Raw genomic sequence first — 13,293 nt, 5'->3', positions numbered from 1 at the left:
CCTAGTTGCCTTACCCTGGTTCTCCCACCTGGAAGAGGACCCACTGAATAAACTCCATGGTTCCTACGTATATTTTGGAAATTCCACTTGGGTGCTCAACCTCTGGCACTGTAACTATTAGGCTACCTTAAACTTATAAACTTATAAACCCCAGACAAGTAGTCTAAAACTTCCTTTCCCACAGGATTCATCAGTGTGTGTAGAAAACAGAGTTTGGAGTATGAACCTACCCTTTGTCTCAAGGGGAAAGACCCCATATTTTCCAAATTAATACTCCAAGTGGAATTAGGGACTTGACCTGAAATTCCTGGCCCATGGGTTGATTCTCCACTGACCTCATAAACAAATCTGTAATAGTGAAGCAGTAGGCCTTCAGGCGAACTTTTTGTAATGCCTTATTACAATGGCACTGTGGATCTATAGTAGCCTCCTAATTGATCTCCCACACATATTCTCTTTACTCTCCAGTCAATCCATACACCTGCCAAACTGAGATTACTGAAGCACATGACTGACCACATCACTTCCCTTCAAAAAGCTTCTATGGCTCCTTCTTGCCACCAGGAGAAAGTGCAAACTCTAAAACCCTTCAACAACAACAACCTGGATCCTACTCATAGTTCCAGTCTGATTTCATATCACTCCCCTGACACTATATTTCAGCCCATCTGAGCTGCAAGTTGTCCCTTGTACAGGCTATCTCATCTCCTTTCACTGTATCTTTGCACAGGCTGTCTCCTGTGCTTGGGGAGAGCTCTTGCCTTCTCACCTTCTCCTCTATTCAGACTTGATCTAAGTCTTTGAGGGAGACATTTTCTGAATCCTCGACTTCCAGCTGTTAGGCTTCCTTATTCACTCAAATTAATTTGTGTTTATTTTGAAGCAGAGGCTATTTTCATTTTGTCTTTGTATTTTGGGTACCTATTATGGTTCCTGAGCATTAATAGGTGTTTAATATGGTAAATTGTAAATTCTTAAATTGTATTAGAGCACCCTGAATACTAAATTTTTGAGGCATTTTGAATTGATACAATGATTCCCAAATGCCCTTTAATGGAGAGGGTGATAAGAAAATAATGTGAAATGTATGTAAATGGAAGTTCTGTAAAATGAATTGATGAGAAGAAAGACTTGGTACTAATGTGGGCCCTCTTACTAAATCACATGGACAATGGATCCCGTTTATCCTGACTAGGCCACTTACCCTTGGCATGACTTTGGACAGATTATCACCTCTCTTGAGCCTTAGTTTCCTTATTCTGATGGAATTGGACAGATGGCCTCTAAAGGTCTCTCTAGTTGTAAATGAATAACTCTAAAATTGGGCCTGGGTGATTCTAAGAACAACAGTGCAGGAAACTGTAAGCACTGAGTCTAGCCAGGGTCTGGAGGAGGGGGAGACAGGAAGACTCCCTAGGGAGATAGAAGTACGAAATTCTTTATAATGTCACGGGGATTAAATTGTTCAATGTTTTTGTAAGGTGTGGTAAATGTGAAAAGCGAAATATAAATGCCTATTATTTTTGCCAAACAATGGCGTGTAAAGCTTTTGTAACATGAAGAAAGCAGTTTTTCAGTGTCTCTTCCTACAGTGCTTTTAGGAAGAAACATATGGTGGTAAGACCAGTAGATAGATGAAGGCTTAGGAGATCACTTATCAAGGTGATAATATTCAGATCTTTTCAATATTCCTTATTACTGCTGTAATGAAAAGTGCTCTCTGAGATCTCTCGGTTACATTGTTAGGTCTGAATATTTGAAAAGCTCTGTCAGGTTTTCTTTTTTTTCAAGATTAATTCCTTTGGAAAACTGTTGGCTACATGGTGATTGTAAAACAGGATTGCCTTTAAGCACCATTGTTTGTAATGAATCACTACATTGGGTTTGGTTGCATTGTATGAAAAGTGCCTTTGTGATATTGATGGGGTGTAGTTTGTTACCTCTCTGAACTACAGCTTTTAAGGTAATCCACCTTAGGTTCAACTTTTATCCTTGTATTTCATGGATTAACAGGAGATAGAATGTGTTTAATTCTTTGAATCTCTTTTTGGCATGTAGCTCTCTCAGTTGCTTTTCTTCCTTAGAAAAGGAAAAATAAAATATAAGCAAAAAACCACTTAAAGATCATCTGCTTCAGTCAAATCCCTCACTTCACAGATGAATCCCAGAGAGGCACCATGGTCTGCCTATAGTCATATTATAATCACAATAGAAGCAGAGTCAAGGTTGAAAGCCCTCCTGATTCCCAATCTGCTTCTAGTGCAGTAATTGCCTGGTTTGTCTTTGGACTCTTAAAATTCAGAAAGATTAATTTACAAATCATTTCACTAGTTCTGCATTTAGAGTATGAGAAGTCAAGTCAAGGAGAATGGAACAAAAACTCTCTGACTAGGAAATCTGGTTTTTCTTGTCATTTTTTTTAAACATGAGGAAAAACCACATAGTAATTGAGCAAGGAAGTGCCTTTGTTATTTAGAATGCTTCAATATTTAGTAAAGGCTGTAGATTGTGGCATGTAAGAGCAGTCTGTCAGCAAAGGTAAGCCAATGAGATTCTCTTTAGCCTTTGCATTGTCTCAGATCAGAAATAAATAGGAGAATGACATCTATGTGAAGCCAAATTTGGTGAAATGGAAATGCGTGTGAATTAAGTGTTTTTATGGCATCTGTAACTTTTTCAAGTTCTCAGAAGGGATTCAAACCAATATATAACCAATCCTTTATTATTTAGCAGTTTGTGGTTAATCCAGACTCCTTGCTCATATATCTCCCTGCTTTTAGACTTTTTTTTTTAACTGATTAACACCTTCAGATTCATGGGGAAAGACAAGTAGGAGAGAATAAAAAAAAATGAGGTAGTTTTACTCTTAACAGAAGTAATAAAACTTTGGGAAAATAAAATTTTAAAACAAATACCCCCCCCCAAATAAAGAATCCAGAATTATCTGGGCTTAATTATTCAGTTATCTGTGATATCCTGTTTCTTCACTACAACTGATAATGAATAATTATCTCATGTTTAGATGCTTGCTACCCTTGTAAACCTTTCAAGTAACATTAACCTCTATTGCTACACCTTTAAAGTTTCACTTAAGCTCCCTTTTTTTTGAACATATAGATTCACAGAATGTTTGAAGAATTTTTAGATATTATCTAGTAAAACATTTTTTGTGAATGAGGAAACGGACTCAGGCAGGGGAAGCCAATCATTCAGTCAGTAAACATTTATTGTTGTTCAGTGGTATCTAATTCTTTGTGATCCCTTTGGAGTTTTCTTGGCAAAGATAACTGGAGTGATTTGCCATTTCTTTCTCCAGCTCAATTTCCAGAGGACGAAACTAAGGCAAACAGGGTCAGGTAAGTAAGTATCTGAGACCCTAGCTGCCTGAAAACATTTATTAAGTGATCACTATTTGCCAGTAACCGTGCTAAGCTATAAGGATTTTTTTTTAATGCAAAAGACAGTCCCTGCTCTCAAGAGATTTGAGTAAATATTAGCACTAGAATTAAAAGGGAAGATTAGAAAAAAAATTTTCTTATAGAAGATGGAACTAGGACTTGAAGGAAGCCAGGAGGCAGAGATCAGAAGAGAAATCATTTCAATCATGGGAGTTGATGAAAATGCCCAGTGAAAATGTACAGAGTCAGGGGATGGATTGTCTTGTTCAGGAAATGGCGAGGAGACCAGTGGTACTGATTCTAGAATACTTGGTGAAGTGGAAAGAGTAAGAATATTGGAAAAATAAAGATATGTAGGAGGAAGGGTGTGGTTATGAAGGGCTATAAAAATCAGATGATTTTGTATTTGCCCCTGGAGATGACAGGGAGCCACTGGAGTTTAATGAGTAGGAGTTGGGGGTGATATGGTCAAACCTGCACTTTTGTGGAAGGATGGACTGGTTTGTGGCAAGGAGACCAGTCTTCAGACTATTGCAGTAGTCCAGATGTGAGGTGATAGAGAAGAAGGAGCATAGGATAGATCTCATGAAAACAAAAGCAACAGACAATATGAGGTTAGTGAGAAGTAGAGAAAGATACCTAGGGTTCAAGTCTGGATGACTCAACAGTAATAAGGAAGTTAGGCAGAGGAGGTGGTTTGAGGGGAAAGAGAATCAATTCAATTTTCAACATGTTGAATATAAGATGAGTACAGGACATTCAGCACTGGATACCCACTAATAGACAGTTGGAGGTGCTCATACTGGAGGCTGGAGATAGATTTCTGGTTTTGAAAATCATCCACAAAGAGATGATAATTGAATTCATTGGGAGCTGAAGAGATCTAGTGAAATAGTATAGATAGTGAAGGGTCATAAAGCAAATTGTATTCACAAATAACTTATTTTTGGCTTACTGTCATTCATTTTAAAGTCATTCATATTAAAGGTTATCTATCTCCTTAGCTTCAGCTTTTCATAGTAACAAAGTTAATATCTTGATCTGTCTTCAGAATGTTCATGTTATCCTTTAATCATTACAGAACTCTCCCAGACAAGAACAAAGACTAAATCTATCAGAGTTCAAATTGAGTATAATTTCCAGTAATATATAGATAAGTGTCAAATATAAGTAGTTGCACAGGGTCTGAAAAAAATGTGCCTCAACTTTTATGTGAAAAGGCACCGGATTGAGTCATGGGAACTGATTTCTAGTCTCTTCTTTGCCATGAATTTGACTGTATGGTTCTGAGCAAATCCTTTAACTTTAAAAAGGCTGTAAAATGAGAGTTAATTAAGATGATCTCTGAACCCCTTTTCATGTCTAGAATTTTGTGACTGACATGGAATTCAGGGACATTTAGTACTTTAAAAAAGAATGCTAAAGTCTAATAACAATATTGGAAATGATGAGTAATAATGTGCTCATTTGGTCATTTATCATTGCTAATATTGCTTCTACCTCTTCAGCTCTGATATGATGGCCTGTTAGTCGAGAAAACCTCATTCAGATCTAGGTTTGGGTTCCACTTTGAGAGCTGGCCCTTTTCCTGAGTCTCATCCTTTGAGGAGATTCATTAACTTTCTGAAAAAAATCCTATTTCTAACACTTGAATTGATGAGGAAATGACAAGACAGAACTTATATATCAAAAAATGTGCTGATTTGGTTTGGCACAACCATTTGTGACTCCATGTGGAGTGGAAAACGGGCTTAAGTTCACTTCATGCTGCTCAACCTAATTTGAAGTAATTCGAGAATTCCTAGAGTCTTGGGGACAGAGCTTGCCTCCTTAGAGCTTTGTTTCTTGGCATTTGAGAGTAAAGGATTAAATTGAGCTGAAACCCAATTGATTGACATTTTGACACTCAGCAAATTGTAAAAAGAAAAAGGGTATTTTGTTCAGTTTTTAAAATAGATAATAGTGGGGGGAAAAACTTTCCTAAAATGTCCAAGTTTGCAAAGAGGCTAAGGGGGGGGACCTAAAACCTAGAGATAGACACTTAACATTTTCACATTTTGTAGTGATGCCATTTCACTTTCAAACTGGGAGCATTAAATGGTATGGAACATTAAAGTTGGCTAACTACTGAACTGGCATTGCCAGAGATCTTTCTAGGGGAAACAAAGGGCCATGAGCGCTTTTTTTTTTTAGGTTTTGGCAAGGCAAACGGGGTTAAGTGGCTTGCCCAAGGCCACACAGCTAGGTCATTATTAAGTGTCTGAGACCGGATTTGAACACAGGTACTCCTGACTCCAGGGCCCGTGCTTTATCCACTACGCCACCTAGCCGCCCCCTGCCATGAGCTTCTTGGTGTCATTTTAGGAATCTGTGTGTAAAAAACAAGCATACAGATTTATGAAATCCATAGCAGCATCTTTATATGCAAAAGATCCTAATTCTGTCCAGTTTTGAGTAGTGCATACTGTCTGAAGGCTTCCTTTTCAGAGAGATGGAGATGATTACTCTGCCCTCTTCTGCCCTGAATAGTATAGTTTCAAGTCGACTTCAATAAACTCTCATCTCTACACAAAGGGAGCTGTACTCACCTGAACAACAACCGCTTTAAATAGGCTTGGTGCTTCTTTTGAATGCTGGGGAGATTGTAATAAATTGCAACTCGGAAGAAGTTTCAAACTGGCACGCTAGCCAGATATTCTAAGCAGTTGATGTCAGGGTGTATCAGCAGATTTTTTTCTTCCATTGCCATTTGGGTGCCTGCTGACACAGTCTGAAGCAACATTCCTCGTGGCCACACTTCCTAGAGATGAATAAATCATGATGATGGGCGAAAGACTGCTTTAAGATCCAGCACCTTTCTGTGATCCTTGCCCATCTGATTAACCCCTAAAAGAGAGCCTCTGTAGAGGACAGTGTTGCAGATTTAGTGTCCTTCGGGGGATACTAGTCCTGCAGCTAGATTGGAGTTTTATGCGATCAGTTCATTGCTGATTGATTAGGTAAACAAATCATTCTCTTTTTAGTTTCTGTGGCATCTTCATTGGCATCGCTTTAAAATGTGTAACTTTAGAGGGAATGCATCTAGCGTGCAAATCCACCCACTGAGCCCAAGGACAGCAAGTCTTTAAAGTGACTTTTGTTTCGAGAGCAATTTGAGGCTGTTCTTTCCCTGTCGTTCTAATGACCAGGTCAGGGTCAGTGTTGGAAGTTCATGTTTCTCGGTGTGCTTCATTTCAACTCGTTTTCCGATCCCAGGGCCCTGCAGTCTAAGCCAGTGGAGGCCCGTCGGGGATGCCGCCCTGTCTGTTGGGCGTGAGAAAGGTGGGGTTGCTGACCAGTTAGATCGGGGCCCCGGGTCGTCCAGACCCGGTTCGGGGGCAGAAGCCTTGTGTCCCCGGGGCTCTTCCGGGAGCCCGGGGGCTGGAGGGGCGCGGCCTGGCTGTCCGGGGCCCCCCGAGCCGGCCGCCGCCGAGGCCCGTCCCCCAGCCCGCGCCGCGCTCCCGGGGCGGAGCCCCCGGGGGGCCGCCCCTGCGCGCCGCGCCCCGCCCCGGCCGGAGGGACCAGCGGCCGGGCCGCCCGCGGGAGGGGCAGCTGCAGAGCTCAGCCCGGCCCGGCCCGCCCGGGACCCAGCCCGGGACCCAGCCCGGGACCCAGCCCGGGACCCAGCCCGGGACCCAGCCCGGCCCGCGCGGGACCCAGCCCGGCCGCCGGAGTCTGCGCTGGGGCCCGCGCCCCCGGCGCGCGCCCGCCTGCCCCTCGCACGCCCCCCGGCCCGGCGCCGTCCCCCGCCTGGGCGCCGGAGCGGCCGCGGGCCCCGACATGATCCCCTACTTCTCCGCAGACGCGGTCATCTCCCAGAACGCCATCAACCAGCTGTGAGTAGCGGCCCCGAGCCGGGGGTGCGGGACTGGGGGCGCTTGGGGATGTCCCGGGGCGCCCGGAAAGCGGGGAGGGGCCAGAGCTGGAAGAGCCCCTGGGTCCCAAGGCGCCGAGTTCGCTCGGAGAAGCTGAGGGCCGACGGCCGGAGCCCCGGTGCCTCCCCGGCCCTTCCCGGACGCAGATCTGGGGGAAGGGGAGTCCCCAAGCCTCGGGGCTGCCAGCCGGGAAAAGGGCTGTGGAGATCCCGCTGCTGCCTCCAGCGCTTCGGTGCCTGCGGCCGGGACCCCAGTGGGGCTGAGTCTGTTAGACTGCGCCCCGCCACCGGGGCTTGCCCCCCGCGCCCCCACGGTGCGGCGAAGCCCAAGCTACAGCTCTTGCTCCTTGGGTTTGACCTGACTCTTCCTTGGAGTGGGTGAGGCACAACCTGGGCATCTCACCTGCCAGAGTTGGGGAGATCCAAGTGGTGCGGCTCTCCCTCCCGAAGATGGGGCGGGAAAGAAGTGCAGCGGGGTGGTGGGGGCTCCGAAGAGAAGAGCCTTGAGCTTGCTGAGACGCGGAATGCCACCCCTAAAAATGCCACAGACTCTTTCCCTTGGTTATAGAAAGCTGCCATCCGGTCAACTCTGCATCAGCTTCATTCTGACACAGCTAACCCTTAGTTCTATATTCTGTTTGTCTGTCTTTCTACACACATACATAGTTGTTATGAAGGAAGAGCTCCTCTCTAAAGTAAATCTTAGATAATCTCTAAACCAAATTTATTTTAACCAACAGATTTACCTTCCCCCCTACACACACACACACACACACACACACACACACACACACACACAGACAACTTTGACTAAACTTTGGAGACAAATAGTCTCATTTAACTGACAGCTTTCTCCAAGAAAGTGCTAACTAAATAACCACAAGGTAAACCAGGCTAGAAGAAAATGTGTGGATAATCCATAGCTCCCAAATGGCAGAACTGCCTAGACTTTGTTGGGGGGGGGGGGGGGTTGCTTGTTTGGTTGGTGGTTGTGTTTTTTTAAAGAGGAAGTTTGACTTTGAGAAAAGTAAAATTTTGGCATTTAGACTTTCCAGACTTCTCAAACACATGCAACATGTTGCCCTGGGTAGCCTGCAAGGTCACTTTTGCAGTTTGGCAGTTATAACTGCTGACATACTCCTTGCTCCTGAAAAACATTAGTCAGTATACTAAGAAAGACTTGGCATTTCCAAAATGAATAAGTTTAGAAAAAATACTGACAATTCAGAAATTTCTAAAACAAGCTTCAAAGGAACATAGGTATATGTTAAGACTCGGTGATTTTCATTGGAACTCTCCTCAGATTTACTGCTACTCCTCTGGAGTCACATTTTGCCCAGCAACAAGTAGGGTAAACCCTCAAAAATCTTTTTTTTGTTTGTTTTAAGCTTGAACAAATGCATTGAGAGGGCCATCTTAGTCGTTCTTCCCATAGGGTGTAATCTCCTAAAGAAGAATGACAATTCCTCTCTATGAATTGGTTGCTCATAAAGACAACATTGAACGAGTGACTCCTAGGGACTAGTGAAAGATGTGTTCTGTGAACCTTGTCTTTGAGAGATTTGATAGTCTGTGGAAATCTCTAGCTTCTCAGTTCTAGGGAACATGGATGGGGAAAGATGGGACTTTGTCACATGACATGCATTGAGACTATTAATGGAAGTGGCAAGGTTCTTGGAGGTATTCCTAGGATTTAGAGGAGAAAAGCACCCACTCCCATTTTATAGATGAAGAAAGTTATAGAATTCTATTGAAATTATAGAGTTCTAGAATTCTAGAGATCATCTGTTTCAAATAGCCCCCCACCACCACTATGGTACAGATATGGAAGCTAAGAAAAGAGGTTTAAATGACTTGCCCCAGAAAACACATGGTCATAGAGAAACCTAGAGGTTTCTGAATCCAAATTCAAAGTTTCTCTGTTTGAGTTTTCTCTATAGAACTGGTTTTGGTCAAACACCTTGGAGGGCATTAGAACTAAGCTGATTTGTTCTTTGACTCAAAGAAAGTATCAACATTATTAATAGAAAGGCCTAGAAACAATAAGAAAACTAGCCCATTTGTGCTCATCTAATTTAAGAATCTATAATCGACCTGAGAAAGACACAGAGAGAAAGGTAGAAAATTCCCAAACCCTTTAACAATATGCTAAGTCTATACCCCATTGGCCAGCCATACTTCAGAATATAAGAAGCATCTTAATTTCCCTGTAAATTGAACTTGCTTTGTTCTGTAAGGAGCAGACATAGAACCCCTGAGAGGAGGTCACCAAGCAGGGACCTGGTTGCGCTCACTCTCTGCCAGACATAGCTTGTCTAGAAATAAGTTGCTGTTTTTATGGTCTGGAAAGTTCAAGGATCATGAATAATTAGATAATGCTGGCATGAGCCATAATTGCAACAATGTTCCTATTATGAAGAACGCACAACAGAACTCTTGCAATGCTGCACTCCAGACATCACTTGATTTGTTAATGAGGTTCCTTTAAACCTTTTTATCCTTGACCTGAAATACTTGTCCAGAGTTATTTGGCTTCCTTTATAAATGTGTTTGATGACTTAACAGCTGTCCATCAAGGGTTCAGAAAGCCTGGAGCATGACACCAGATGGGCTGCTCAGGAGGAGCCTCCAGATTGTGCCTTTTCAAAAAAAAATGGAGATCTGGCAACCTTTTCCTTCTTATACTGTATTAATGATCATCGCGATGCTTGCATTCAGAGAGCGCTCTTTACTTTCCAGGGTGAGCTCATTTTTATTTCCTTGGATTTTCACAGAGAGATTTTGCAGATTGTAGGAGGTCAGTAGCTCTCAAGACTGTCACCAAGGGACTCCCCCAAAGCCCTTTTGTCTTCACCACCATCATGCCCTCTTGTATTGGCCCCCTCAGCTTTCTGACTTCAAAATGGCAGGTTGGTTGTGACCCCTGGCTAAGTAGCAGTTGCACAGAGTAAAAAGTATACTTGCGCCAAGTGTGTTGCACAGTTGTCTAATTGGTTAATCTAAGAGACCAGCCAAAGCTGGGGAAATGTGGTCGTATAGAGAAAAGGAAGGTGTCAGGTGTTAGGGCTTGTCAAAAAGAGACCAATAGCCACAGACGAGGCTTCCCTGTCTGCCATGGTAGCATTTATGGATGAGGATGGAGGGCTTTACTTCTGCCAAGGGAACTGCAGGGACCACCTTTACTGGGATTTTCCATAAATATTTTGGCAGTTTATGAAGGCCCCAAAGAAGAAACTTTTGATCCCTGAGTATGCCTGAATGCATACAGGAGGACTCAAGAGATCCAGATTTAAGTAACCTGTTGTAGGAAGTTTTCCTTTTGGGTTCCAGAGGGACATGAATGAGCCTTTCAGCTTGTGATTTCCATGGATGTATTTCTCCCAGCTGAGGAAACACTCTTTCCATCTAGGTCAGCACAACTCAAAGAGCAAGTGCCTAAGCCCTGAGAGATGAGGAAGCTGGGGTCAGCACAGAGGCCGGACTTGACCCCAGGTTCCTCTGACTCTTAAGACCGGCTCTCTCTATACCCCTTTTGCCCTCTGCCCTATATTTTCAAAACTATGTGCCTATTTAAAACTTTTTCTCACAGAAGTGGCAAATGGTGTCTGCTCTGCTTTTAGAGTACTCCTCCTTTTTCCACTAAAGAATTTGTCTTTACTCCCTACCCCACTTCCCCTTCCAGAAAAAAGACTTTAACAATCTTAAGTGAAATGCTAAAGGACAGGGAAAAAAAATGGTTCTTGATATCTATCTGACTAGCTATGAGTCACTTAATAATAATCATTTTTGGCTGTATAATCACTTTAATAGGCATAAACTCATAATGCTTTGAAAGAAGTGGGTCATATATATAATATATATTCCCATTCCATATATATAATATATATTCCCATTCCACAGATAATGCAAACTGAGACCCAAAGGAATTAAATGATTTGCTCAAAGTCACACAGATAATTACACAGCTAGTGCATTTAATACAGTCTGCACGCATGCCCTTAATACTAGGAATGAATGAGGGGCAGGGAGTGTGGATTTGTGTTCTTATTAATCAAACCTCTCCCCTATGTTCCCTCCTGAAATTTGAAAAACTCTTAGACTTTTGACACTAACCAAAGCCAGATTACTAGAGAGATAAACTTCAATGTCCCTTAAGACTTTGGATTCATTGAATGAATGATGGCTTCATACTTCCTGCTATGAATCCTCCCTCGGACCTTCTAGGTAAATGTACATCTTGTTTTTAGTGACAAGACATTATTAAACTGAATGGAGGTGTGTAACCTTGGGCTCATAAAGCACTGAGGTATGCACAGTTTTTCCTCAAAGCAGGGAGTGAGCTCCCCTTCTACATTACTTACAGTCAAGGGTTAAGTTAACCAGGAAAAGGCTTTTCTTTTGCATAGTTAGGTGATGCAGGATGTTGCTACCCCTAGTGTAATTAGTTTTAACTTGAGAAATGTGCAAAGAACATCAAAGCTTCCTTAGGCGTGCCTATTTAGAAAGGATGTAGCCAACTGTTTATAAATAGGTTGCAGGTTTTAATCAACAAAAGGTGAATTTGTACTCTTTTTTTTTTTTCCTCTTCCACTTTGCTCCAGGAAAGCATAACCTATGCTCCATCTCGGTTTCTGTTGAGAAGGGTGTGACTGCTATATTTGTGGCATCACTAGAGATTTGAAATCTACTTTGTCTGGTAGAGAAATGGCCTCCCCTTTTCACCCTAGCAGAGCAAGCTTCGGACTTGCCTCTGTTTTCTAGTGAAGATTAACCATTTCTTTACCAGTTATTTTTGTATCCTAATTCTGATTTTCAGAGATCAAAATCAACATAATTAGACATTTTATCATACGAGTTTCCTGGCTGAGTAACTAATGGTGCTCCCCGGAAGTTAAAGCTAACTGCCCAACTGAAATAGACTATTTAAGGGGTGAACTCCCTGTGACTGGAAGTATTCAAGTGAAAACTGCAGCCCATATCCGGTCATCTAGTTTACCCCGTCTGGAGAAGGGGGCACAACTAGGTGATCTCTAATGGTAAGATTCTGTGACTTCAGTGGATAGGTTGGTACTTCTCAGGGACTTCCATGTGTTCCGGGTTACTAGGGGTTAAATGCAAAGTAAGCTTTTTTTCCTCTGTGTAGGCAAGAAACTTCTCCTGCAGTATTAGTCACCGCAGGTGACCAGCATGAAGTCAGGGACCAGGTCTGGGAGGCCCGCATCTTGTCCTCCCTGTGACGCCTTGTACATTGTGTTGCAATAGCCAGCCGGTGTCGATAAGGGCTCAGCAGTGAGGTCTCTTCCTGTTTTTCTCCATGGGTTTTACCGATTCCACAGATGGCTCTTCTGGACCACTGAAAGTCCACAAGAGAAATGTCGTTTTCAGGGCTTTAGCTTTTTGCCTCAGAAAGCTTTCCTTGATTTGTTGGAAATGAGCTAGCAGCTCATAGGCCAAGCCCCTTTCCCATTAAACTAGCCACCCCGGTCTCCTGATGTCGTTGTTGCTTTAATGAATTCTCGAGTTTTGTGGGCAGCTTCAGTTCTACAAGTTGTGTGCGGTTGGGATAGGGAGAGACCGATACTCAGAGGGTTTGTGTTCCTAGGACGACCAAAACAACAGATGTAAGCAGTGAATGAGCAGACTGGACCCCTCCAGGGCCCCTTGGACCAAGCTTGGAATGAGCCACGCTCCCACCCCCCCCTCATTTTGACCCACGACCAACTCTCCTGTGATTGGCGTTCTCTTTTACAAGCCTTAGCTATTTCTAATCTGAATTCATGGCCTAAGCTCAGCTCTATTTGATCCATAAAAGGTTCCAGATTCTGGGTGGTAGAACCTCATGTGGAAAGTAGCTTTCTTTTTTGTACACAGTTCACCTGAGTGTTTCACAGTTCTCCTAAAAGTGTGTAGAAAACTGAGAGCAAAGAACCCCTACCCGATAGGGAAAGGGGCACTAATTTCAGTTTCTTCCCAGTTGTTCCT

General features: G+C 43.1%; 1 protein-coding gene across 4 annotated transcripts in view; it reads left to right on the top strand.

Annotated features, from left to right (window-relative positions):
• SSH2 (slingshot protein phosphatase 2) overlaps window positions 1-13,293 on the top strand; it is a 243,608-nt gene that overhangs the window by 142,475 nt on the left and 87,840 nt on the right. Inside the window, exon 1 of one of the 4 annotated variants that reach the window (XM_074189119.1) lies at window positions 7,187-7,273. The exons of the other annotated variants lie outside the window; for them this stretch is intronic. Within the exon in view, the coding sequence (XP_074045220.1) occupies window positions 7,218-7,273 (56 nt within the window). The 5' untranslated portion in view covers window positions 7,187-7,217. Of the gene's footprint in view, window positions 1-7,186; window positions 7,274-13,293 lie in introns of those variants that run through there. 4 annotated transcript variants of the gene reach the window in all.

This window comes from Macrotis lagotis, chromosome 5, assembly GCF_037893015.1.
Source record: "Macrotis lagotis isolate mMagLag1 chromosome 5, bilby.v1.9.chrom.fasta, whole genome shotgun sequence".
Taxonomy (NCBI): Eukaryota; Metazoa; Chordata; class Mammalia; order Peramelemorphia; family Peramelidae; genus Macrotis; species Macrotis lagotis.
This window is presented reverse-complemented; position numbering and strand designations above follow the sequence as displayed.